General features: G+C 42.3%; 1 protein-coding gene across 2 annotated transcripts; it reads right to left on the minus strand.

Annotated features, from left to right (window-relative positions):
- Positions 1–48: 48 nt before the first annotated feature.
- ACOT9 (acyl-CoA thioesterase 9) lies at positions 49–27,905 on the minus strand. Of its 2 annotated transcripts, XM_082610717.1 has the most exons (15): positions 27,692–27,905; positions 22,638–22,735; positions 20,820–20,865; positions 18,562–18,732; positions 18,269–18,306; positions 13,690–13,773; positions 13,210–13,313; positions 7,913–7,986; positions 2,672–2,739; positions 2,091–2,202; positions 1,837–1,927; positions 1,574–1,659; positions 1,074–1,161; positions 774–924; positions 49–350 (listed from the first exon to the last, which is right to left on the minus strand). In XM_082610717.1, exons 1-15 carry the CDS (start codon positions 27,709–27,711, stop codon positions 262–264), a joined length of 1,320 nt encoding a protein of 439 aa, XP_082466843.1. In that variant the 5' UTR covers positions 27,712–27,905; the 3' UTR covers positions 49–261. The 2 variants fall into 2 exon arrangements, with proteins under 2 accessions (XP_082466843.1, XP_082466844.1); XM_082610718.1 differs by lacking the exons at positions 22,638–22,735; positions 27,692–27,905 and adding an exon at positions 21,466–21,497.
- Between the last annotated feature and the right edge of the window lie 94 nt (positions 27,906–27,999).

A 27,999-nucleotide genomic window follows, 5' to 3' on the forward strand; every position in this document is an offset into this window, starting at 1 on the left:
CAGCCCTCATTTCCTGACTAGACAGGAGGAAACGTGGTAGGTTCACAATTTGTCTTGAAAGTATTTATTATTCAATAATTCTTTCCCCCTCTGCCCCACCCAGCCATTCTCTCATTCTACTTTTCTGATCAACCTAAAAGCTGAATACATCCTTCTTCTCTATGGAGGATGAGAATAAACACTAAGAGCAATACACTTGCTCAGGCCTTCATCAGGAACCATGTCATTGTGGGGCACTGGCCTTTAACAAACGCAGTCTTCCTAGGGCTCGATGAGGCAGTCCTTTTTCAAGGTCACTGGTGCACTCATGGAGCTGAAATGCCGCTGCCCATCTAAATACAACATGGACTCTGGAATATAAGAGAGAGAGCTCTGGAGACACATGCAGCACCTAAGAAAATCACTATACAAACACAAAACTACTTGGGAACACTGGGACAGCAATGAAAATTCAAAACTGGCACCAGGCATGTGCTGCTGGGCCAGGGAGTGCCTCGACTCCGGCCCTTTGGCTGGACCGGTCCTGACCACCAGTGGCTGCCTGCAGCTGACACTGGCCCTTCAGACAACAGCCAGGCAGGCAGAGCAGCAATGGCCACCTGAATGCCATGAGGCATCCTGGCCTTCAGGGCTGCAGAATCTCAGAAGTACAATCCCCTAAAGATATGCTCTAGGGCTGATGGGCATCAGAGTACTTCCTACAACAATTTAAAAGGAGAGAAATGTCTTTAAAAGTTCCTCTCGTTAGGGACAAGCAGTCATTTGCCACTTACCTCCATATGTTCTGGGGAAAACCAAGGGCACTTCTTTTTCCGACATGAACGTGAAATGAAAGACATTGGTGGTCATATGCTCTTTATCCTGTAGAGAGGCCACCTCACTGTGTACTCTGACTTGAATGTAATTTCCCTGAGTAAAGCAAACCTAAGCGATTATGGACACCATAGTTAGTTAATTGCATTAGGAAGGGGGAAGAAAGCAGTCATAAGAGAAACAGTGGCTTTAGAATATAAAAACCTCTCTTCTAGGCCCAAATAATAAAAATTGTATTTCATCTCTCATCACACACCTACCTGCGAAGAAAGAAACAGCAATGATCCAACCTCAACAGGTTTCTGAAACATGATATCATCCACAGCGACTATAAATGGTCGGGAACCACTATCGGGAAAACACAGTACTTGGGGTTAACTGCAAAATTCAGATGATCTCTAGTTTTTTCCTGACAATCAGCTGAAGCAAACTTTAAATGATCAAAGAATAAACCTAGAGAAGGAGGGAATAACCATACCAGATGGTAAGAGATGACACTGTGACCAGATCAGTACCTAAATCATCTTTTCCCTTCTGCGTATCATCACCCCCTTTTCTCAGCAGGCATTTAATGTACTAAGTGACAACATCAGAGCGAGAGCCTTCTAAAATAAAGATCAAACCCACCTGGTACCAGTGTGGCATTTATTTAAAAACACAATATGTTCCCAAACACATCCAGACAGGTCCAAAATGTTTCACTGAGTGAGGCAGTATAAACAGCTTCTCAGGAGTTAAGACTACCTTAAATCCAACTCACCCGAAGTTACAAGCAGTAGCCCATCCAAGTTCATATGCTCTCCTCATAAGGAAACCACCAAAGATTCGATTGAAAATGTTCCGCTCCTACAGGACATAAAATAAATATTAATAAATACAAGCCCTGTGACGATCTGAATCTGTAGAACAAAGGAATTCACAATGCCATAGAACAGAGGTCAGTTTGAAGGTGTGTCAACTCTTAGATGAGTGTCATGAGTCCAAGTTATCCTGTTTAGAAGATTTTTCACTAAATTCCAATACCTGAGGGTGGCAAATATCCAAGCTCTTCAGTTTTGAGTTCTCCATCCACACTCCATTAGGAGGCAAAACTCGACTTCGAAAACTTATAGTCCTGTACAAATGGAGATTGAGTAAACCCTGTCAATGCCATGGTTTTGCTGCTGAAAAGTAAAATATTTGCAAACAATGCCCAATAATGTTCAAGCAAGTGTAGCTCTGGAGAAGGCCAAGGTTTACATGCTTTCCCAAACAGGAATCTCACCGTCCGAACTTACTTTGGATCCAGCGTGTTAAGAAACATCTCATGTATGGTTGTCCTCTCCTCAGCAGTGGGAGCCATTTTCAGTAATGACATGGAGCTGAAGGCGACCCTTGTCCCCTTGTTCACTGGAACAGGAGACAATAAGGAGCTATGATCAGGAGGGCCACACTACAGCACTGGGTTGCCAACTGGGGCTGCCTTGGATCCTATGAACGCAGTATTTCCAGATTTTGAAAAGCCCACTGGAAATTTCACATCTATCCCAGAGAAGGCTGCTGAGGCTACATAACACTTTCAGTGATTTTTTGCTTTCAGATGGAAATCATGTCTGCTCAGTGTGAGACCACTTATAATCACCTTGACCTACAGCCCCAACCAGCAGTTATCTCATTAAGATACATTTCCCATTTCATTAAATGCGAGAAAACAAATTACTTCACTTAATATTGTATCATCAATAAAAACCGTTCAAAGTATGGACTCTGTGGACACTTTACTGGTATGAGGAGTCCATACATACTCTTAAATAATCTCCTCTGCAGTACAGTTAATGTGCTTTTTAAATTGTATCTTATTATGAACAAATTAATATACATTCTCCTTGTCTAAAGAGCTCTTCTTCCTCTGGGCTTTCAAGGGTGAGTGGATTTACAAATGCCGGCCTAAAGAGAAGAAAAGAAAAGAAAAATTTTAAGACATGCCATTACCTAATAAAAACTGAAGGTGTTCATTTTGGGTAACACTTACTGACTGCTTCACATAAGAACTCTGAACAGTTAGGGGAGTCTTCTGGTTACAGACTTATCTACACACTAGAAAGTTCACAGTGTAAAAGGATACGGCCACTTGCCAAAATGTTTCACCTGGTTCTAATTATGAGGAAACAGTCAAATATAGGTTGTAGAACATTCTGTAAGACAACCTGGACTCTTGGACTCTTCAAAAATATCAATGCCTTCCCAAGGCAATCTTCAGATTCAATTCAATCCCTATCAAACTACCAATGGCATTTTCCACAAAACTAGAACCAAAAATTCTTAAACTTGTATGGAAACACAAAAGATCCCAAATAGCCAAAGCAATCTTGAGAAAGAAAAACAGAGCTGGAGGAATCAGGCTCCTTGACTTCAGACTATACTACAAAACTAGTCATCAAAACAGTATGGTACTGGCACAGAAACAGAAATATAGATCAATGGAACAGGATAGAAGGCCCAAAAATAAACCCATGCACTTATGGTCAATTAATCTATCACAAAGGAGGCAAAGAATATACATGGAGAAAAGACAGTCTCTTCAATAAGTGGTGCTGGGAAAACTGGACAGCTACATGTAAAAAAAATGAAATTAGAACATTCTCTAACACCATACACAAAAATAAACTCAAAGTGGATTAAAGACCTAAATGTAAAACCAATACTATAAAACTCCTAGAGGAAAACATAGGCAGGATACTCTTTGACATAAATTGCAGCAATATCTTTTTGGATCTGTCTCCTAGAGTAATGGAAATAAACACAAAAATAAACAAATGGGACCTAATTAAACTTAAAAGCTTTTGCACAGCAAGGGAAACCATAAACAAAATGAAAAGATAACCCTCAGAATGGGAGAAAATATTTGCAAATGATGCAACTGACAAGGCATTAATCTCCAAAATATACAAACAGCTCCTACAGCTCAATATCAAAAAAACAAACAACCCGATAAAAAATGGGCAGAAGATCTAAATAGACATTTCTCCAAAGAAGACATACAGATGGCCAAAAGGCACATGAAAAGATGCTCCACATCACTAATTATTAGAGAAATGCAAATCAAAACTACAATGAGATATCACCTCACACCAGTCAGAGTGGCCATCATCAAAAAGTCTACAAATAATAAATGCTGGAGGGACTTCCCTGGTGGTCCCGTGGGTAAGACTCCAAGCTCCCAATGCAGGGGACCCAGGTTCGATCCTGGTCAGGGAACTAGAGCCCGCATGCATGCTGCAACTAAGAAGTCCGCATGCCACAACTAAAGATCACGCATGCCGCAACTAAGACCTGGTGCAGCCAAGATAAGTAAATAATAAATAAATATTTTAAAATAATAATAATGATAAATGCTGGAGAGGATGTGGAGAAAAGGGAACCCTCCTACACTGTTGGTGGGAATGTAAATTGGTACAGCCACTATGGAAAACAGTATGGGAGTTCCTTAAAAAACTAAAAATAGAGCTACCATATTATCCAGCAATCCCACTACTCGGCATATATCTGGAGAAAACCATAATTTGAAAAGATACATGCACCCCAATGTTCACTGCAGCACTATTTACAATAACCAAGACATGGAAGCAACCTAAGAGTCCATTGACAGATGAATGGATAACAAAGATGTGGTATATATACAAAATGGAATATTATTCAGCCATAAAAAAGAATGAAATAATGCCATTTGCAGCAACATAGATGCAACTAGAGATTATCATACTAAGTAAAGTAAGCCAGACAGAGAAAGACAAGTATCATATGATATCGCTTATATGTGGACTCTAAAAAAAAATGATACAAATGAACTTATTTACAAAACAGAAATAGACTCACAGACATAGAATACAAACTTCTGGTTACCACAGGGGAAACTGGGGGAGGGGGATAAATTGGGAGTTTGGGATTAAAATATACATGCTGCTATATATAAAATAAATAACTAATGAGGACCTACTGTATAACACAAGGAACTATACTCAATATTTTGTAATAACCTATATGGGAAAAGAATCTGAAAAAGAATATAGGTATAGATATAGATACAGATATAGATATATAACTGAATCAGTTTGCTGTACACCTGAAACTAAAACAACATTGTAAATCAACTATATTTCAATAAAAAATTGTAAGAAGTCAATGTCTTAAAAGACAGAAAGTGGCAGGGGGATTATTTTAAGGGGAATTATTTAAAGAAACATGATTACCGCCTATAATATATGGTCCTTAATCAGACCGTGACTCAGGGGAAAAGGTTATAAAGAATATTTTAGGGACAACTGGCAAAGTTTGAATATGAATCATATATTAGATAATATAATTGTATCACCGTTAAATTTCTTGGATATAATAAAGGCACTGAGGTTATGTAGGAGAATGGCCTTATTCTTAGGAGATGCCTGCTGAATTAGGGTAAAGTCATCTCAAACTTACTTTGAAACAATTCCAGAGGTAAAAGTATATATGTTTGTATTTATTGAGAAAGGACAAGAGTAAGGCAAATGTGGTAAAATGTTAATTCGAGAATTTCGGTGAAGGGCATATGGGTGCTCATTGCATTATTCTTTCTACATTTCTGTAGATGTGAAATTTTCCAAAATAAAACACTGAGAAAGGGATAGTACTTCACTGTGGTAGAATCCAAAGGTTGGATGAAAGAAAAACGGAAACAAAAGTACAGAAATGGCAGTTTGGAAAATTAGAATGCATCAGCTGGGAGAGAAGCTTTACGTAACGCCCTCAGTGCTGAAAAAGGAGCCCCAGGGCAGCCCCTAGGAGCCGCAGGTCAGCTGGAGCTGCTGAGAGGAGCTAGAGAAGATGGGTGGATTCTTTGCTCGGATCAGAGTCACCAAGGGGTTTTTTTAATCTTAAGTCGGGTTTCCAAGTCAGCTTTCCATGCAGCAGAAGGGATTTCTCATTGCAGACTCCTAACTCAAGTTTCTAAAACAAATTAGACTTCCCATAGGCCTCTAGACTCCATCCTGTACAAACAGCAATCCTGTAACGTTCCCCCCCCACCCCACTCCCACACACATAATTAAATAGTTTTTCCCAGTCGGAATGCCTTGGGTGTAACTGGCATTAGGGAACCAAGAATCCAATGTAAGAGAAAAAAGATAAAGTGTTAAAGTCTGTACAGTTAAACTGGACTTGGAAATGACTATAAATTTATGAGGTTTTTTGTTTGCTTTTCAACATATATCCAAGCCCTGTCTACTGAAAAGGCCTAGAAACATGACAAACTATTAACAACGTATAGTTCTAGTACCCAGATTTTGGTGTCTAAATACCAGTTTTCCACTAAAAGGAACCTGAGGACTCCTTGGAAAAATGGCTGATTCCAGCCTTGGGGCAGGAAATATACAGGATGAGTCCAAGACATCTCATTGTACCAGAGAGCAGGAAGTTATCAAAGACTAACTAGGAAATGTCAAAATAGCTTATCACAGCAACCAACTTAAAGGAGTTCCCACTGACCAAAGATGTTCACTCTGAGAAACAGGAAGAACAATGGCTGCAATTTATTAAAACACATTTACTATATTAAAATCCATGAATGCACAATGATACTTTTTTAAAAAGCAAAATAGTAGAAAAACTATGTCATCACTAGCTAGTAAATGTGTAAATAAAAGCAAGAATGAAACATTGATCCTAACTTTCCTTTACAAATCAAATTGCCCTAGTTGATAAGGGAAAACTCTTCTTTACAGATCTCCAGCTAATAAATATAGAAAGAAATGACAGAATTTGAGAATCATTTTACATCCCCTAATGAAAATGATAAAAGCAATGATCAGCAAAAGACATTAAAAGCACTGGAGGAAGACTGATGGGAAACTAGCTGTTCATAAGATTGGATACATTGGATACACCTTGTACTGTACTACACCTGTAGATTATTGCTGATCATAAGAGGATAAACTGAACTACACAAGGCAAAAATTACAGTGTGCCCCTACTTGAACCCACACACTAATCTCAGCATTACTATGAGTGGGACAATCTATACCTTCTGACATGATACAATATGAGATACAGAGACATCATCACCTACGAAATGCTCTCACCAAATACGCTGAACTCAAATCTAATCAAGATTTAGACCTAACTTCAATTTACAGAAAATACTAGGGAAAGTGAAACAAGTTAAAAAACAAAATACCACAAGGAAGCAATGAGACAAATCCAGAAAGTGGGACACTGTAAAGAACAATCAATCTGGGCTTTCAACCAGTTAATGATATGAAAGGATAAGGGGACAGTGGGGACACACAACCATTCCAGATTAAAACAGACTGAAGAGACTGCACAATTCTATGAATATACTAAAAGCCATTAAATTGTATACTTTCAATGGGTGAACTGTATGGTATGTCAATTATATCTCAATAAAGCTGTTAACAAAAAAAACAGACTTAAGAGATATACAAATCAAATATAATATGTGGACCTGGTTTGGATCCTGATTTGAATAAGCCGTTAAAGATATTTGGGGGGCTTCCCTGGTGGAGCAGTGGTTGAGAGTCCGCCTGCCGATGCAGGGGACACGGGTTCGTGCCCCGATCCCGGAAGATCCCACATGCCGCGGAGCGGCTGGGCCCGCGAGCCATGGCCGCGGAGCCTGTGTGTCCGGAGCCTGTGCTCCGCGACGGGAGAGGCCACAGCAGTGAGAGGCCCGCGTACAGCAAAAAAAAAAAAAAAAAAAAAAAAAAAAAAAAAAAAAAGATATTTGGGAAAAAGTGAATATGAACTATTGGACTATATTAAAGACTTACTATTATTTTTGTTAGGTGTGCTAATGGTAATGTAGTTATTTAAGGAAATAGCCTCATTTTTAAAGCAGTGCTCTACACTGATGTATTTAGAGGTGAAATGTCATTATGTCTGGGATTTGCTTTAAAATATTATAAAGAAAATAATATACTTTAAAAAAAACAGAAGAAGAAATATGGCAAAATTTTAAAACTCTTAAGTCTAGGTGATGGTATCCTAGAAATTTATTAAAGTCTTCTCTTCAATTTTACGTATCTTTGATATTTTTCAAAATAAAGAATTAGGAAAAAACCACAATTACCCTTTGTTTTCAGAATCACGAGCCACCATTACAAATGTCGCATCCAAAACAGGGGAAAATTCATTGTCGTGTAACTAGAGAACAAAGGAAAGAAAATGCAGATGTAAGAAATGCATTTACTGGGCTTCCCTGGTGGCGCAGTGGTTGAGAGTCCGTCTGCCGATGCAGGGGACACGGGTTCGTGCCCCGGTCCAGGAAGATCCCACATGCCGCAGAGCGGCTGGGCCCGTGAGCCATGGCCGCTGAGCCTGCGCATCCGGAGCCTGTGCTCCGCAATGGGAGAGGCCACAACAGTGAGAGGCCCGCGTACTGCCAAAAAAAAAAGAAAGAAAGAAATGCATTTACTGGGAAAACCTACTACAATCCTAACTGATATCACAGGCTTCGGGAGAGGCTGAAATTAGCAAAAGAGGACGAGTGCTTTCACTAACCACCATCTGCTAAGATGCCAGGCACACAACTGGGCTCTAGGGGGGAAAAGGCAGCAAGAGCAAAGAGTCTGTGGTCTAGCGGAGGAGAGAGACACCCAAAAACCCAAACAGTGCACAGGGTGAGAAGTGCTGGGATGGGCACAAACTATGGGCCTTGGAGCTGTGAGTGACTGGGACCCAAGGGCAAGGGTCACGGGCGGGACCTTGTGCATCATCATCATTTAAGCGTCCCGCATCTTGCAGAACGCTGGCTTTCTCCTGGCCTACCTGTCCTCCCAAAGGCACACACAACCAGGCGGACCTCCCATAGCTCTCCGAGACATTTCTATTTTCAGGGAACTTGAGTGTGCCAACTACCAGGATGTGTTTGTTTCCTTAGCCTGGCACAGGGGCTTCCAAGAAGGGGTAAGATCAATGAGAATTCTGTGGATTAAGCTAAATATTTACGATGCAGAGGCCATTGAGATTTTAAGGTATTTTTTTTCAGTACAGAAGTCTGTACAGAAGTACAGAAGAACAGAAGTCTGTACTTCCAGGAGAGTCATATCATCAAGTCATATCGTAACCTGAGGGTACAGTTCCATCCTCAACAAACCCACACTAGTCCTCATCACCACTACCTGTTCAGGCCGTTATGAGCCTTCCCCCTCGACTTTCAGAAGAGTCTCACCAATCTTACTATTTCCCTGTCCTGTTCAAACCTTGCAAGAGGTCTTCCTTTACCCCGGCATCTGGTCTACGCCTACTGGCATTCTATGTAAAGCCTCCACCACAGAGCCCAGATTCCACTCTAGGTGTTCACCAAACACTCCTGGCATGCCTGCATTCCTTTCTCTAGCCACAGCTAACAACTTGGAGGTCCTGAAATGTCCCATTTTGTCACCTGACCACCTCCCCTCCAGGCCTCTGCCAGATGCCTTCCTCAGGGCCAGATTCCTCAAGACACTCCTCCCCTCCCCGGCCCCAGCCCTACTCCCCAGGCAGAGTTCATCACTGCCTCCTTTGTTTGCCACCTAAGTGGAAACAAAGTCCTCTCCTGACAGCGGTTCTCAACATAAGCAAGGAAGATGTCACCCCCCGGAGGGCATCTGGAAATGTGCAGCGCTAGTGATGGCTGTCACATGAGCTGGGGGACATTACTAGCGCAGTGAGGGGTAACCAAAGAGCTAAACAGCACACAAGGCAGGGGACGGTGCTGCAGAACAAAGAATTTTCCCACATACAATGCCAATAGTGTCCCTGTTGAGAAATAGTGCGTAATAATTTACTATATCATAATCATTTATTTATGTGTCTGTCTCCCTACTGCACCAAGAGCTCCTTGAGAACAAAGACCATTTTTATTCTCATTTGTTTCCCAGCAATTGACACAAAGACTGGCAGACAGCAGATACCAGATCAATGGCTGCCAACTGCCGACGAATGAACTGAGGCAGCTAACTACTGAGCACTACTAGAGTGTGAACTCCAAGAGAATGGAACTTTCTCTGCTTTGCTCACTGCTGTACACCGAGCACAGATGGGGCACTCCATAAATCACTGCTAAGTCAACGTTAAATGAACGCCGTCAGGAAGTGGCCGAGGTGACTCACACCCGGATCCTGTTGTTGAGGCGCACATAGTCGAGTGGAAGAAAAAAGACGTTCATACAGCTCTGCAGGGCAGAGGACAGCAGGTACCAGGAGAGAAGGTCAGAGGGAAGGAGGCATGGGGAAGGAGCAGGTACTATGAGCTGAAAAGATCAGGGAAGGTTTCGAGCATGAAGTGACCCAGAAGCACAGGTGGAATATGGATATGCAGAGCCTGAGCGCAAGGAATCCCCGGCAAAGGGAGAAGTGTGCGCGAGGAGGCTCATCCGCTCACCTACTGTTTACGTCCCAGTGTATTACAATGAACATCCACTAGTGCTGAGCACCGGGGATGCAAGGTGAACAACTCTCTGCTCTTAGGACGCTCAAGGTCTCCAGCTGTGCGCTCCAAGAAGGTGTGTGAACGGTAAGTTGGAGGGAATACAGCTGCAAAGGTAGGTTGGTGCTAGTTTATGGAGCACCTTAGATCCTAACTAGTCAAAGCAATTTAGACTTTGATCCACAGATAATGGTCACGGAAGGGTTTTAGGAAGGGAAGAGACGTGATTGAAGATTGGCTTTGGAAGATCTATCTGGAAGAAATGTGTAAAATTAACAGAGAGAGAACAGATGAGAGGCAGGCAGAGTAATTAAAAGATAGCTGAAGTACTCACACAAGAGGCAATGAGGGCTTGAATGAAACACAGAGGCCAAGGAGAAGGGGAAGAAAGGACTCTGGTGAGTAGCTGTGGGTGATGAATTCGCAAGACTTGGCAAAAGGCTGCACAGGAAAGGGAAAAAAAATTAAAGCTTTCACAAAGGTTTGGAGCTGGGAGAAATGGGAGGGTGGCAAAGGGGAAACCGGAGGAGGGTCAGGATCAGAAAGGAAGCTGATGCACTCAGTTTGGAACACACTGGACTTGAGGTAGCGAGAGCACACTCGGAAGAGAGATCTAACAGGAACCCCAAAAGGCAGGTCTGACGGTCAAGCCTAGAAGAGATCTGGGACCACCTCAATAGTAATGACGATAAAGTAATATAATTGCCAACATTTGATTAGTGGTTACTGTGATAACAAAACAGGATCTCAGAGAAGGCAAGAAATTTGCCCACAGTCACATGGCTAATAAGCAGCAGAGCTGGGATTTGAACTTACATTTCAGCCAAACCAGAGGCAGGGTACCTATTGCCAAGCTCCCTCTCTAGAATAAAGGATCACTCAAGCCGTGAGTTATTAATCAAAATGGCCAATGAGAAATGCAAATTTAAAACAAATGTCTGTACTCCTCTGGCACTGATTTTCACTGGCTCTCTCTTCCCAATAATTCCTGTATCTCTTTTTCAACCTATTTGTCCAAGATTCCTTAGAAAGCAGGTCTTATGCCAGGAATCCACTGTGCATCAACCATGAAGATTAAAAAAGGGTGCGAACAGGGTTTCCCTGGTGGCACAGCGGTTGAGAGTCCACCTGCCGATGCAGGGGACACGGGTTCATGCCCCGGTCTGGGAAGATCCCACATGCCGCGGAGTGGCTGGGCCCGTGAGCCGTGGCTGCTGAGCCTGCGCTCCACAACGGGAGAGGCCACAACAGTGAGAGGCCCGCGTACCGCAAAAAAAAAAAAAAAAAAAAAAAGGTGCAAACAAATCAGAGCAGCATCCCCAACAACTTTACAATATTTGCTTTAAAAGCAGTATTACTGTCAGTTACAGCAACATGGAAGTTAAAAAATTCAACTGTTTACATACAGCATCAAATAAAAAACTACTTACCTATTTTGACAAATAACTTTAATTACTGCAGAGCAACCTTCAGGCTTTTTCCAAAACATGAAATGCTTCATAATTCCATAATAGAAAAAAATGTATCTGAATGACAGATCCACTGAATACCCTGACATAACTGAATAAGCCACTCTTAAGTAAGTTTTCACAATGAAATCTTGAACATACTCTGAATTATTTGATTTCTGTACTATTATCCTCTTTGAGGTACTTTTTCTTGACAAATTTCTTCATTTCTTTATAATAGCTATTCTGAGTTTTGCTCATTAGAGAGGCTGTTCCTAACTGCTGTAGTAATCTCAGTGACTGTTATGGGTTGAACTGTGTCCCCCAACAAGATATGTTGACGTCCTAACCCGCAGTACCTGTGCACGTGACTTTATTTGGACATAGGGTTGCTGCAGATGTAATCAGGTAAGATGAAGTCACACTGGAGTAGGTGGGCTCTTAATCCAGTATCACTGATGTCCTTATAAGAAGAGAAGAGGACTCCCCTGGTGGCGCAGTGGTTAAGAATCTGCCTGCCAATGCAGGGGACACGGTTTCGATTCCTGGTTCGGGAAGATCCCACATGCCGCAGAGCAACTAAGCCTGTGCACCACAACTACTGAGCCTGTGCTCTAGAGCCCGCAAGCCACAGCTACTGAGCCCATGTGCTGCAACTACTGAGCCCACGCTCCACAACTACTGAAGCCCGTGCACTCTAGGGGCCCGCATGCCGCATCTACTGAGCCCACATGCTGCAACTACTGAAGCCTGCACGCCTAGAGCCCATGCTCTGCAACAAGAGAAGCCACCGCAATGAGAAGCCCATGCACTGCAACAAAGAGTAGCTCCCCACTCGCCCCAACTAGAGAAAGCCCACATGCAGCAACGAAGACCCAACGCAGCCAATAAATAAATAAAAGAAGAGAAGAGACACCAACACACAAGAGAAAAATGCTATGTGATGAAGAAGGAAGAGATTGAAGTGTTACAACTACAAGCCAAGGAATGCCAAAGGGCCAGCAAACCACTAGAAGCTAGGAAGAAAGCACAGAAGACTTCTCCCCTACAAGTTTTAGATAGAGCATGGTCCTACTGAGACCTTGATTTTGGATTTCTAGCCTCCCAATTGTTAAGACAATTAATTTATGTTGTTTTAAGCCACATGGTTTGTGGTACTTTGCTACAGCTGCCCTAGGAAACTAACAGTCACCAATCCCATTCATGCTTAACAGAACTCAGACTGTAGGGAAATTCTCTGGGGCAAAACTAGAAACAAGTACCTTAACATGGAGCTGCATATGATTTCAAAGTAATAAACAGTAAGCATAAACACCAAATTACGTGTCAGTCTTTGTCCAGGAGGAGGATATTAATAACACACCATCTGTATGACGTGAACTTGAATTGTTTTTCTATAAATGGGTGAACTACATATCTGTCTATGGATAGACAGGTGAATAAGCTTTTCTTTCACTGAGACTAGCTGGTTGTATTGGAACAAGGGGGCAGTCTTTGGGTGCAGACACACCTGGAACATATGCATCTTCACTTCCATGGACGTCTTCCCAACCCAACTAACATGGCCACTGAACTTGATGTCCTGTTCTGGGCTTAAGCTCTTCTTACACATATCTACAAAACAGAAAAATCAACCTGAGCCCAAACCATACTCCAATGTTCTATACTGTAAAAGGACAATTTCATTTGAAATTTTGGCAAATTCCACTATATTTCCTTTTTGTCTTCAAAACTAAAAATAATTTTTCAAAAATAATTTTTGAAAAATTAGATAATGCAAAGAATATAAAAAATAAAACTGGAATCATGCAAAACTCTTCTACCCAAAGATAATTATAATAAATATCTTGGTATATTGCAATCAAGACATTTTCATATGCACATATATACATAAAAATTCCCCCATAAAAGGAAAACATTTCCTCTAATCTCAATAATATTTTGTAATTACTAAAAATTCTAAGTATGTCTAGAAAATAATATCACTTACCAATCCTGTCCACCAGGGCTGTAACTATCGATAAAGGAGACATCCTAGCCGAATGAATTTTGTTGTGCATGTAGCAAATAAGAACTGTAGGAAAATAGAAGAGAACCAAATAAAGGAAAAGCAAATTTATTTTTTAACATTCACAATTTACTCCCTGAAATCCATAAAAAGTCTTATCTGGTTTTGAAGACCCAATCCTCCATATTCCACTAGTGGTCTTTTCCTAGAACCAAAGACTTTTTTATACATTGAAGAGATCTGGGAATCCTCTACTCTGACTGTTCAATTTTAGATTTGGTGAGGAAACTAAAGCCCAAAGCTCAGGCCTGCCAAGTGGCTTATTACCACTCAACAGAGACACGGTGCCTAAATCAGAAAAAGACCCCAGCACATGAGTCTGACAGCATCAGACATCTTCAAAAAAGAGAAACAAATCACAAGGGCTCGGCTACCTGTTTTCCTCTTGACTCTTTCCTAATCATGAAGCTATTATTTGGCTCAGAGTTCTCCCTCCTTCCCTGTATCACCCTCAGCTCCTACACCACCCTGTCGTTACCTGTGTACTTTCCATACTTTAACAAGCATTTAAAGGTGCAAAGCTGGTTCTATGTATCTTACAAATATCAACTCATTTAAAATTGTACTGTACTTCTTTATAGTGGTCTCCCTGCTTGCCCTATGATTCATTCAAATTTGTATCATCGGGACTTCCCTGGTGGCATAGTGGTTAAGCATCCTCCTGCCAAAGCAGGGGACACGGGTTCGAGCCCTGGTCTGGGAAGATCCCACATGCCACGGAGCAACTAAGCCCATGCGCCACAACTACTGAGCCTGCGCTCTAGAGCCTGTGAGCCACAACTACTGAGCCTGCGTGCCACAACTACTGAAGCCCACACGCCTAGAGCCCATGCTCCTCAACAAAGACAAGCCACCCCAATGGGAAGCCCGCACACCTCAACAAAGAGTAGCCCCCGCTCCCCGCAACTAGAGGAAGCCCGTGTGCAGCAACGAAGACCCAACGCAGCCAAAAATAAAAGAATAAATAAATTTATTAAAAACAAATTTTTTATCATCAACCCTCAGGACGGGGTCTGTGCTCAATAAATATTTGTTGAGTAACAATAAACCCTTTCATCCATGCACCTGCTAAAGGATGTACTGGGGGGATGAGGGGCGAAAGGCAAGAAACTCCATTCAAAAAACTTGTGGTACCCAGAAAAGATATCCTAAGTGTTTGACCTTCCACAGCATTAGTGGAAGTGAAGGCAAGAGAAAAGATCCAAGAGCTAAGAAGAAGGCAGGCTTGACAAGACTTGAATTAACTCAGGTTTCTAACTTGCACGAGTGAAGATGGTGTACCATTCACTGAGAAAGAGAATACAGCACGGGAACAGCAGAACGGACTGTTTTCAACATGTTGAATTTGAGACATCCACGGCACATCCAAACGAAGATGGCCAGTAGGGAGGAGGACAAACTGGTCTGCAACTCACAAAGCAAGCCAGGAAATGTAGCTTCTTAAGTATTCCACATGCTGAGAGCAACTGAAGCACTGGGATTGAAGATTATTTATAGAGAAAGTGCAGACACCAACAACAAAAAGGGCAGCAGACAAAACCCTGAAGATAAGCGACATTTAAAGGATCAACAGAGAAAGAGGAATCGACAAAGGAGACTGGGAAGTAGCAGCCTGAGACGCAGGAGGAAATGTCACCAAAGCCCAAGGGTGAGTTCGACATCACGAGGAGCTTCAAAGGCGTCAGGTAAACCCTGAGAAGCACCCATGAGATCACACAGTAAAGGGGACAATGGCAGGGAGGAGCAGAAGCCAGAACACAAAGTTAGCTCTAAAGTGACAGAGAAAGAAAACTGGAGAGTGTTATACGGGAAGGAGATTTTACCTATTTTTCATTGTAAGATGCAAGAGCCTTGAATATGTTTAGAAGTTAAGGGAAAAGTGAGGTTGAGAAAAGGCTTGAGATATAAGGGAGATATCTTCAGGGTACGTGATAAGGCAAGTTCCTTGAAGAAACGGAAGGAATAGAATCAAGTGAACAGGTGAAAGGGACTGGCCATCAACAGGAGGTGATGAAGAAAAACAGGGTAGTGGCAGGGGAGTTTGTATATATAGGGACACCTAAGTAAACCGAAGTCAAGTGAGTGTGTGTGTGTGTGTTTGTGTGTGTGTGTGTGTGTGTGTGTGATTCTTTTTTAAAAGGCCAATAAGAATTTTAAAGCAGGTTTATTTAATCTGAAGAAAAATATAGCTAGCCGTGAGCCTAACAATGGATTGTGTCTCTATTTTAAAGATTATTAGAGCCTTTTTTTTTAAACCCTTTCCCAACATTTCAGTCCAAAAGCCATTACGTAGGAGCAAGCAAGACATATTTAAAATACAGACAGCCCAGAGTCGGGTGCTGAAGCCCAAGAGGGGTCAGGAAGATACGCAGGGAGGCAGTGAGAGCGATGGCCCAGCATGCCGCAGCCCGAGCACAATGAGGAGGGGGACCTGGGATGGAGCAGAATCCCACTGAGGTGAGGGGAGCATCCATGCGGGTTTCGGGGTGGCGGCAATATGAAATTGGCTACATACGAGGGAACTGATCAAATAAGTAAATGTACTACAGATAATGGAGCCAGCTGGAGAAGGGAATTACAAATATGAAAAGGGAGGAATTAAGAATGAACCTGTGGTTGAATCAGAATTGGAACTATCAGTATGAACCCAGGGTTCCGAAAGATAGATAGATAGACAGACAGACAGACAGGTAGGTAGATAGGTAAGGAGGGAGAGACAGGGAGGGAGGAAGGAAGGGAGGGAGGGAGAGAGGAAGGAAGGAAGGAATACACATACAGGCAGGCAGGTATAGATGTAAATGTACATGTACGTGCATATATTCCCCAGCTCATCCACTGAAAGCACAGAGGAATAGTGATACCCCAGCAACAATGACAACTCCCAGCACCCAGATCTTGGTTTCTAAATATCATTCTCCGTTAAAAAGAATCAGGGCTCCTCAGAGATTTGGCTGATTCCAGGACTAGGGCAGGGAAAGTACAAATGAGCCTAGAAACGATGCACCAGAAAGTGAGGAAGTGCTCAAAGAATGATGGGGACACAGGCAAAAAAAAATCCACAGACGCCAGCGTGAAGAATAAAGGGCAGTCCTGGGACAAGTTGAGCATCAAAACAGATGATAGAAATATATTACAATCCATTCAGTAAAATAGGAATCCCTGAGTCCATACTGATTTTAAAGTAATTGATAAAAGTCTAATGAAAAATGGGATATTTACAAGGTCTCAAAGTACCTCCCTTCAAGGTACTTATTAATTACAAAGGGGAAAAGAGTAACTTTACAGCAAAGAAGCCTGGCAGACACCACCTTCATCAAGGAATCAAAGTTAACATCACAGTAATGGGACAAATTAGAATTATGCACTACCTGCTAAGATGCAATAAAAACACAGCATACCTTCTGTGGACACTCCTGCCAAAGATGCAAGTCCCAAATCTAACTTTGGGGAAGCATCAAACATACCCGAATTGAGAGAAATTCCACAAAAGAACTGGCCCATAACCTTCAAAAGTATCACGGTCATTAAAGTCAGTGAAGGACTGAGGAACTATCCCTGACACAACAACTAAATGCAACATGTGATTCAGAACTGAATCCTTCTGCTATAAAGGACCTCTGGCCAAAGTTGAATAGGGTCTGAGGATTAGACTGTCTAAATATCAGTGTTAATTTATTGATTTTGAGGGTTATATTGTGGTTATGAAGGAGAATGTCCTTGTTTGTAGGAAATACATGTGAAAATATTTGGGGGTGATGTGCATCGTGTCAGCAACATACTCACACGATTCAGGGAAGAACAACTCTTTGTACTCTGCAACTTTTCAGTAAATTTAATTAAATAATTATAACAATTCAGAAGTAGGAGATGCCCTTCTTTTTCTGCTCGTTTAGAATATCTTCATCTGTGCAAGTTAAAGAATAAAAAGACCCTTTCCAGGTAAACTGGGACGAAGTTAGAGAGTGGCATGGACATACACTACCAAATGTAAAATAGCTAGGGAGAAGCAGCCGCATAGCACAGGGAGATCAGCTCGGTGCTTTGTGACTATCTAGAGGGGTGGGATAGGGAGGGTGGGAGGGAGGGAGACACAAGAGGGAAGAGATATGGGAACATATGTATATGTATAACTGATTCACTTTGTTATAAAGCAGAAACTAACACACCATTGTAAAGCAATTATACTCCAATAAAGATGTTAAAAAAAAGACCCTTTCCAGCCAGAGGATTCAATGTATTACTGTAAGTACCAGTTTAAAAATACTAAAATAGGGCTTCCCTGGTGGCGCAGTGGTTGAGAGTCTGCCTGCCAATGCAGGGGACACGGGTTCGTGCCCCGGTCCGGGAAGATCCCACATGCCGCGGAGTGGCTAGGCCCGTGAGCCATGGCCTCTGAGCCTGCGCGTCCGGAGCCTGTGCTCCACAACGGGAGAGGCCACAACACTGAGAGGCCCGCGTACCGCAAAAAAAAAAAAAAAAAAAAAAACTAAAATATCAGTACCTCCTAAGCTGTCAAGATCCTCAAGAATCCTGCCAAACCTGCGAAATAAAGAAAACTGTGATGAAATGAAAATCATAATGATCACCCTTTAAAAAATAACACTATGGGGTGATAAATATCTACCAAAATTGATTATGGTGATGGTAGCACAACTCTCTAAATATATGAAAAACCAGAGAATCACACACTTTAAATAAGTGAACAGTATGATGTGTGAATTATATCTCAAAGTTGTAATAAAGAAAGGAATAAAATAAAAACAAATGACACAAACAGAAATAGTGCCGTGTTACCTTACAGTGTTTTGAACAGTCAAGTATTTCTCTCGTAATTCAGGCTGACTGCCCAAAGGTAAGAGAACTTCAATGTAACTGTCTTTCATTCTCCTAGGTGGCAGTCCTTTCTGTGACGTAGCCAAAAAACTATGAAGTAATTTTCTTTCCTCCATTGCTTTCACATGGTCTCTGAAAAGAAAGGACACAAGCTTCATAAAACATAGGACAGTGCTATCCCCCAACTCCAGTGACATACAGGTCAGTCAGACACCACCAAAAGAGGAAATAGCAGGTCTGGACCTACCTCATCTCCTTTTCCTTCCTTCCCTTCCTACCTGCCACTTGGTGAAATCAAAAATTTCTGTTAAAATTTCTCAGGCTAGTAGATAAGAAAAATACACTTATAAGTGATATAGATATATCCAAACGAACTATATATTCACCCTCATCAAAAAGTGTATTCAGGGCTTCCCTGGTGGCGCAGTGGTTGAGAGTCCGCCTGCCAATGCAGGGGATGCGGGTTCATGCCCCAGTCCAGGAGGCTCCCACATGCCGCGGAGCGGCTGGGCCCGTGAGCCATGGCCGCTGAGCCTGCGCGTCCGGAGCCTGTGCTCCGCAGCGGGAGAGGCCGCAACAGTGAGAGGCCCGCGTATGGCAAAAAAAAGTGTATTCAAAGAATAGAATCTTTGAAATGAAATTTAAAATACAGAAATGGACATAATAGAGTGTAAATATATGTACGTATATATATATATATATATATATATATATATCTGCGCTAAAGAACAACATAGCCACTGAACTCCATATTCCCATTTCTCACCTTGACAAGTCTCGTATCCTCTGTGCCCCAGCTCTCTCTCTCTCTGCCTTCAATTTCAGGAAGGAGAGACAGAGGAGGGAAAATGGAGTATATCCAAAAGAAGTTTGGAAGGCAGAGCAAAAGGTAAAGAGGAACAGAATATGAAAAGGAGACAGAAAGGGAAGAAAAAGAAGAGATGATTAAGGTGGAAGAAAAGAGAGAGACAAGGGGATAGGGAACTAAAATGTTGACAATATCACTCTTTCTAAGCTTTAGTTATGAAGTATTATTGCCAGAAAAGTGTAGCCTACAAAAATATAGGGAGGGAACTGACAAACAAGTTAAATGGCACCAGGTAAATCCAGAATGTGGAATATTTAACAAGACACATGGCTTGGTCTCTTTAAAATCATGCTCATGGGGAAAAAAAAAAGGAGGGAGGGATAACTATTATTCTAGATTAGGGGAGACTAAAGAGTCATAACCACGAAATGCAGTAATGCAATTGTTTACCGGATCTTGATTTTTTTTTTAAAAAAAGCTATAAAAGATATGTGGGGAACAATTGAGGAATTCTGAATATGGGTAAATAATATGCTATTAGGGAATTACTGTCAATTTCATTATGTAAGAGAATACCTTATTTGTTGGAGATGCACGACTGCTGATTTTGTTACATCGGAAAATATATTTATTTATTAGAGATGTGTTGGAATATAACTGGAGCTGAAGTGTCACGATACCTTTATAGTTTAGCCAGTATATGTATATTGACAAATCTGGAAAAACATTCATAAGTATCCAATCCAGATAGTGGGAACAAAGGTATTCATTTCTTCTACTTTTCAGAAAATTGAAATTTTTCAAATAAAGAGATAAGAAGAAGTCATTAGATAATTTTTATACCAAATAGATTATTATTGTTATTATGCTTTTTCTTTTTATCTCATTTTAGCCTCAAAATTCTATGCACCAAGAGGGATATTATCCTATTTTAAGCAGGGAAATACTAAGAGAAAAGAGAAAGATTGTATGGGAGGCCTGGTTAATTGTGACCTGACAATAAGCAGTAATCAGGGTGCATGAAATAGAAAAACCAGGAAACTTGGGTTCAAGTCCCAAACCTGATACTCAATCACTCAATGTCTGAGTTTCAATCTCATCACGTGCAAAAAAAGAACAGGAACATATGTCATAAACACATCACAAGTTTCACTGAGAATCAGTGAGGTAATACTGCTGAATGCACTTTGAAAAATGCAGAGTACATGTAAATTACATGATTTTATGACAACAAAGCATCAACTGATGAGTATGTTGGAATGTTGATCTTCTCCCCCAAGTAAAAAAACCTCTCAACCCATTTCTGAACAAAGGGTTCCCCCCATTCCTACAGTGGGACCATCAACTGAGCCTAAACACAGCCTAGCACACCACTTAGGGATAGAAGAACGAATAAACACAGAGCACATACCTCCAGTTTGTGGATGCTCCTACTATCTCCCGCAACTTATCTCGAACTGAAACAAAAATAAAGAGGTCATTCCATGAAACAAAGAAAGTGAGAAATGGATTATGGCAACAAGCTCAAGAACTATGAAAAGCGATTCATGCACTCAAAAGCTTCAAAGATCCATGAATTTCCATTTAACGCCACAAAGCAAACAGCTCAGGGAAGGGATCAGGCCTCTGCTTCCCGAAAACTTGAAACAACTATTGTCTCCTTAGTGCAGAAAAGAATATCCTTGTGTCAATCACTGGGATTTATACAAACAAGCAAAAAAGGATAACTCCAATTATTCATCTGCTGGGGCTGTATCAGTGTTGGTAGGAGTCCCTTTATGATGGAGATATTATGAACAGAATCCCTGCCTATCTTCTTATAGGCAGCGGGACTAAGACTAATATCAAAATTTGAGTCACTCTAATTGATTTCTCATATATGTATACTACCCTAAATGTTAGAAAAGTTGAGGCAAGAAAAATGAAGCAAAAAAGGAAAGGCAAAAAAAAGCAATTTAAGTTTAGTTAATGCCCATTGCCCAAAAGTGCAAGAATGAATTAGTGCGAAAAAAAATTTAAGCACTTATAAAAAAATTGATACTGATTACCACACACACCATGATTCACATGTATTGGTGAACATGCTATATGGATAAAGGGGAAATAAATTAGATAAGCAGTAGTAAGTCAATACTAAAAAATAAATCTATAGGATTTTAAATAATGTTTTGAGTTCATGTGTTTTTTTTCTATCATTTTAAAATACATATTCTGGTTACAGAAAATTAACTATAGCAATCCTTGGTCCTTCAACAACGAAATATTTGATCAAAACCAAATATGGTTAGATGAACATACATCTTAATTTTCATGAAAAAGTGGTTGATTTTTCTATCAATTGTTATAGGGAATTCCCTGGTGGTCCAGTGGTTAGGACTTGGCACTTTCACTGCCAGGGCCAGGGTTCAATCCCTGGTCAAGGAGCTTAGATCCTGCAAGCCACGGCCAAAGGAAAAAAACAAAAACACCCACAATTGTTATATACCATAAATTAGGTGCAAACTCTAATTACAATGAAATCATAGAGTAGTACTGCACCAAAAATATCCATTAGTAAATTAGTCTTATTTCTGATTTTTTTTCCTCCTGAGTTCCTTGAATAAAAGAATGGACAGAAAGTATCCCAAGTAGTACACAGACTACTGATGCTCAGTGACATAAAATGATTATTACTAGTTTATATTCAGTGTAAGAAGAAAGGCAAGTGTTGAGGGCCAAGAAACAAAGCAGAATTTTAAATTATATATATACATATATATTTATTTGGACCCTTTAAACAACTCCCAGTTTTCATTATAATGAATATTCCTACATTGACAAAGACATCCATAGTTTGCATATGGATTAGTTACTGAAATTAACTTCAATTAACAGGGTCCCTCTAACAAAACTATAGACTAGGAGCGTTTTGTTGGTACAACTGAAGGACCTGTCTCTTGCTTATGCATTAGATCTCTTTTTTCCATGCCTTCCACTTCAGTACCTACACAAAGGAAGCAGAAATCATTTAACTAAAAGAGCTCAATCCCCAAGGCTCCCAGGAACCAAAGCTCAAGTACTGTATGTGATTTCTACCCCAAGCTATCCTGGTCATTTTCTAAGTGAGAAGTTTATGAAAGATCTACCTTTAGTATGCCTCATTTGCCCTAAACTGTCTATCTACATGCTTCGTAAATAAAGCAGGGTTGTCCCCCCCACATAGGCCTAAAAGGTAAACACCCATGCTTGCCTTCGTGAATGTGGAAGACTCTCTGTTTCTCGGGATTCTGAGATCCTTGAGTCAGTCCTCTGCTGGGAGCAAGCAGCCCTTTGCTCAGGGTACAAAGCCTACAAAACAAGATGAAACACGCTTCAAGAAGGTTCCATGACTTCTTCCCTGGCAACCCCAAAGACCTGTGCCTCCTCCAGAGCACTCAGCCATCCCACACCCTTAGTAAATACTGTCTTATAGGGTCTTTACATGTTTCTCAAGTGTATGTATATTTGCATATGAGGCTACTCCGTAAATCATCTCTCCAATCATAGTAAACATTTCTTGAGAGCAGAGACCAATTAGGTAATGATCTACAAAATAAATAAAAGATATCAACCAGGTTTAATGGATTTATTCTTATTAGGTTCAGAAGGCCAGAATCAAGTTGGTAAACAGCTGAGTAAACTAATTATGAACATTTATTTTGTTATTGTCATACCATACTTCCTCAATAAATAAGCTAAACCCAATTATAAGTCAATCAACTTTGAAAACAGAATTAACCCTTTCCAGAGTTACTCAAAGAGAGTATTTATTGGACCTAGGCAGAAATTTCCTACTCCCCAATGGAATAAAGTCAAAGTTATTTACCCCAATGTGCCAAAACTGTTCTCCCAAAATAAGTTGTTTAACTTGATTCTGGCTCACTATTGCTTAACTGTTGACTCCTAACCACACACTATCCTATTAGGGATAACACACGTATAGTATCAGGGACTGACAAATTGATCTGTTGAGAGCACAGTGGAAGAAGGCAAGGCATTGAAAAGGTAGAGAACCCCAGATACTCTTACTCATTCTAGCTCAAGTGACTAGTAAATTCTTACTACCTAATGCCAGGTCCAATGATGACTAACCTATTTTTAAAAAGCATATTTTAAATTTTCTTTAGAGCCCAAATTTACTATAGATTTCTCTTCTGAATTACAGCATACAGGAAGAGTCTCTGAGTAAAAATATTTGGTAAAATCTCCATGTAGTTTTGATACTTGTGCTACTAGAACAAATCCTGGTCCTTTCACCAAGTCAACTACTCTAACTGCAAAGAACACAAAAATAGCAGCACATGCTCACTGGCTAATTCAACTCCTTAGCCAGCCACTCATCACACTGGCCCTGATACAATCCCTGCTGGTTCACTAGACTGGAATGCTTCCTAAAGCGTTTGGGGTTTTGGTTTTGTGTTTATTCTCCAATCACACAGCTAACAAGCCTCTATCTTACATAGTTGTGGTTTATTTTTTCGCAATAAATTTTCCATTTATGTACTTTTATATGTGAATTAATATTTCAGTCTTCTTGTTCTTGACCTTCTAATTTGCATTTTCTCAGAACATGAGTTAAACTTTTTTCTTTTTCACTATTTCATTTTATGTATTTTCTGTAGGTTCAAATCCCTCACTGAAGGAAACAAGAGCATGTGGTCCTTCCTTCTGCCTTCTCAGAAACTATCGTTGTGCAACTGAATATATCAGGTTTTAAAAAGCACACTGGAAAAAGCTAAAATCTTCCATTGCTACTATTAGCTGAAAGAGCAAAAAAATCATGCCCTCGATACATTAATTAGCAATAATAATAGTTGCAGTAGATGATCCCAATATAAGAAATGAGATCTGACTCTGAATGGCTAAATACTGTGAATACTCATCACAAACTAATAGGAGCTGTAAAACTGATCTCACATATTTGGGTAAATACACATATATACAAGCATTTCTGTTTTGTTCCTCAAGAAGCAGCATTTTCTGAAAAGTGATGAAAACCATCCCATCCTGCCTGAGTGAAAAACAGTGTAGTATACAGAGGTTAAGAGCCTGACCATGGGGACTCCCCTGGTGGCACAGTTGTTAAGAATCCACCTGCCAATGCAGGGCACACAGGTTTGAGCCCTGGTCCGGGAAGATCCCACCGCAACAAAGAGTAGCCCCCTCTCACAGCAACTAAAGAAAGCCTGTGTGCAGCAATGAAGACCCAACGCAGCCAAAAAAAAATACTTAAAAAACTCTATTCCAGAAAGGCATGCTTCTCCAAAGCCTCCCCTAAAAGTTAAAAATGACCAGAAATTTGGAAATAAGCCAGGCACTATAATGGACCATCTCTGAATGGAGACTCAAACGGAGATAGTAAAGAGGGAGTTGATGAATACAGAGAAACACTTGGGCCAAATTATTTGGAAAACTGTGGTCCTGCAGCCCTGTTGGTTGCGTACTGCCATAATAAATTTGAAAACATATCCCTGTAACACAGCAAAGGCCTAATGTGAGTGCTTTTTAAAAAATCATTGATTAGGGCTTCCCTGGTGGCGCAGTGGTTGAGAGTCCGCCTGCCGATGCAGGGGACGCGGGTTCGTGCCCTGGTCCAGGAAGATCCCACATGCCGTGGAGCGGCTGGGCCCGTGAGCCATGGCCGCTGAGCCTGCGCGTCCGGAGCCTGTGCTCCGCAACGGGAGAGGCCACAACAGTGAGAGGCCCACGTACCGCAAAAAAAAAAAAAAAAAAAAAAATCATTGATTAGGGCTTCCCTGGTGGCGCAGTGGTTGGGAATCCGCCTGCCAATGCAGGGGACACGGGTTCGAGCCCTGGTCCGGGAAGATCCCAAATGCCACGGAGCAACTAAGCCCGTGTGCCACAACTACTGAGCCTGTGCTCTAGAGCCTGCATGCCACAACTACTGAAGCCCGTGAGCCACAACTACTGGGCCCGCGAGCCACAACTACTGAAGCCCGCACGCCTAAAGCCAGTGCTCCGCAACAAGAGAAGCCACCGCAATGAGAAGCCCACGCACCGCAACGAAGAGTAGCCCCTGCTCGCCGCAACTAGAGAAAACCCGCGCACAGCAACGAAGCCCCAACGCAGCCAAAAATAAATACATAAATTTATTTTAAATATATATATATTACTGGTATATAAATTTCTATTCTCTTGTGAACATTCGGCTGATTGTAACTTTTCACTACAATTTGATATAATCCCTACTGATAATCAAATGAAACCTGTGGACCCTCGTGCCCAGTAGTTGTTGGGGGGGAATACATTTTTATTGATACACAAAATGGTATATGCTATTTCAGATGGTTCACAGACCACTCCCTTTTGACACCCCCATGGGCCCCTAGACTTAAAACATTGCGATTCAGACCAACCTCCTGAAAAAACTTGAGGCCGAAAGGAATTAGATGACTTTTCCCCTGCCAGTCAACTGGCACACTGGATAGAGCCCAGCTCTTCTAATCCGTCCCCACCTCATACACACCATACATGTAAGGAAACTGCTCTTCTCACAATCTCAGGCTACTTCCCTTTATGTATGCAACACTGAGGTGGAGGGAGCAGGGGAATGGTTCAATCACTGCTTAACACCTCAGTACCTCAGGGTTAATGGCTTATTCCCTGAGAAGCCCTCAGGAGTTTTACCTACAGCAAATCCCTAGGCCTTTAGAAGAAACTGTCAAGAGGCCCCTACAGTCAGGCCCTAGGACTCCATGATTTTCAACCTTTCCAGTAAAAGGAGACCAAGGAGCCCAACCTCTCCATTGGCTAGCCAAGGGAGTCACAAAAGTCGCACAAAGGTGTGAACGTAAGTGTCTTAGCTGTTCTGGGTTCCAAGCTTAGGGTGGGTGTCCGGGAAGAGTTTTCAGTACAAAAACAGGCAGTGCCACTCATATGCCCTCCACTCTGGGGAAATGCCTCAATTTAGAGACTAAACAAATTCAGATGACTCTTTTGTGAGTTGGGGGAAAAAAGAAGTACAAAGATTGCCCACCAGTCAAATAACCTAATCATGTCAGACAGTCTGTATTCATTTATGTACTCTTTCTCTCTCTAGACACTAATGGAGTACCTGCTTAAGATTCAACAGGACTCAAGGGAAACGAGCCACAGGTTTATAAGGAGTTCAGGGCAAAGACAGAGGACTTCCAAACTGGGGGGGAGGAGAGACCAAGGAAGGTTTCCTGGGAGAAGACACATGAACCAAACCCTGGAGCTTGTAGAAGGCCTGTCACATCATGTCCAATGCAAGCTAAAGCCAACTGTGGCTCTTCTTGGAATGACCTTCAACCCATCTTCAAACAGTATAACGAAGTAAATAAGAGAATAAGAGAGACAGAGAGACGCAGAGAACCTTTTTCAACTGAGAGCAAGGTCCACAGGGACAATGAGAGAGATCCAGGGCCCCCAAGAGAACTGCTGGGGATCACTGTCACTCGGAACCACTGTGGGCCACACCAGGGGGGCTGGCATACCTATAGCGGGATGAATTCAGAAGCTGCAACAGGGGTGAGCCCCCTGGGGCCCAACCAGGCAGAAAGAACTTGGAACAGCCGGAGTGCTCCGGTGAAGGAGGTTGGGGGAGAGCCAGACATGCGCTGGAGTCTAAAGCCCTACGCCTTAACTGGACAAGCTGGGATGATGACTTACACAAAAAGGCATCCTCCTTGTCAAAGGGGCCCAATCAAAGCCACTCCCCCACCTAGCCTTACCGGCCTTGCCGCTCAGTAAAAGTAAAGTGCAATCAGCACCAGGGGCCCTGGTCACACAGTCCTGAGGTCCAGCAAGCCCAAAAGGTGCCCTGCAATCTCTACCCACACTTAAGTCAGAGTCCAAGTCAGTCAAGCACTCAACCTTTAAAACGCTCTGCAAAGGAGGGCAGAGGACCGGAAAAGGAACTTGCAACCCTAAGTACTAGCTTTCTGACAAGGGGCTAACTCCAAACCACCCCCCTGATGAGCAAAGAGATAGGAATTTCAGGGAACGCCCAACTCCTCCCTTAAAGTGCCGCTTCGCTTTTAACATCAAACTCCGAGCCGGAACACGCGAAGGTGGGGGGTGGGGGGCGCGGGGCCCCACCCTAGGCCGGCGGGGTCGCGGTAGGCGGCGGCCCTTCCCCACCCGGCCCTATTTTCTGCCCAAAAGCCCCGGCACTAGTTCCGCCCTCCGCAGCCCGCTCCTTCCGCCCGGGCCAGCAAGCGGCGCGGAGGGCGGGCGTGGGCGCCCCCCGGTCCGCGCCCCGTCAGGCCCCCGGCTACCTACCGCAGCGCCACCCGCCTCATGGCGCTTGCCCGCCGCCGTGCACGTGACCACAGACCCGGGCCCGGCGCGCCGGCAGGCGGAGGGAAGTTGAGGCAATGGAAGGCGGGAGAGGGAGAGCGATCGCGGATGCCGGACTAGACCTTGCTCCCCAGGACCGCACCCTGGCAGCACGGCCGTGGGCGGGGGCGGGGCCTCGTTGCCCGGGGGCGGGGCCACGCTGCGCTTGAAGGCCCACTCTTTGGCAAGAAGTTGGAGTTAGTCTCTCTCCTCCATTGTTGATTAAATGCATCAGGCGGCACCGCTGGGGT

Source organism: Mesoplodon mirus (genome assembly GCF_964341445.2).
Source record: "Mesoplodon mirus genome assembly, chromosome: X".
Classification (NCBI taxonomy): Eukaryota; Metazoa; Chordata; class Mammalia; order Artiodactyla; family Ziphiidae; genus Mesoplodon; species Mesoplodon mirus.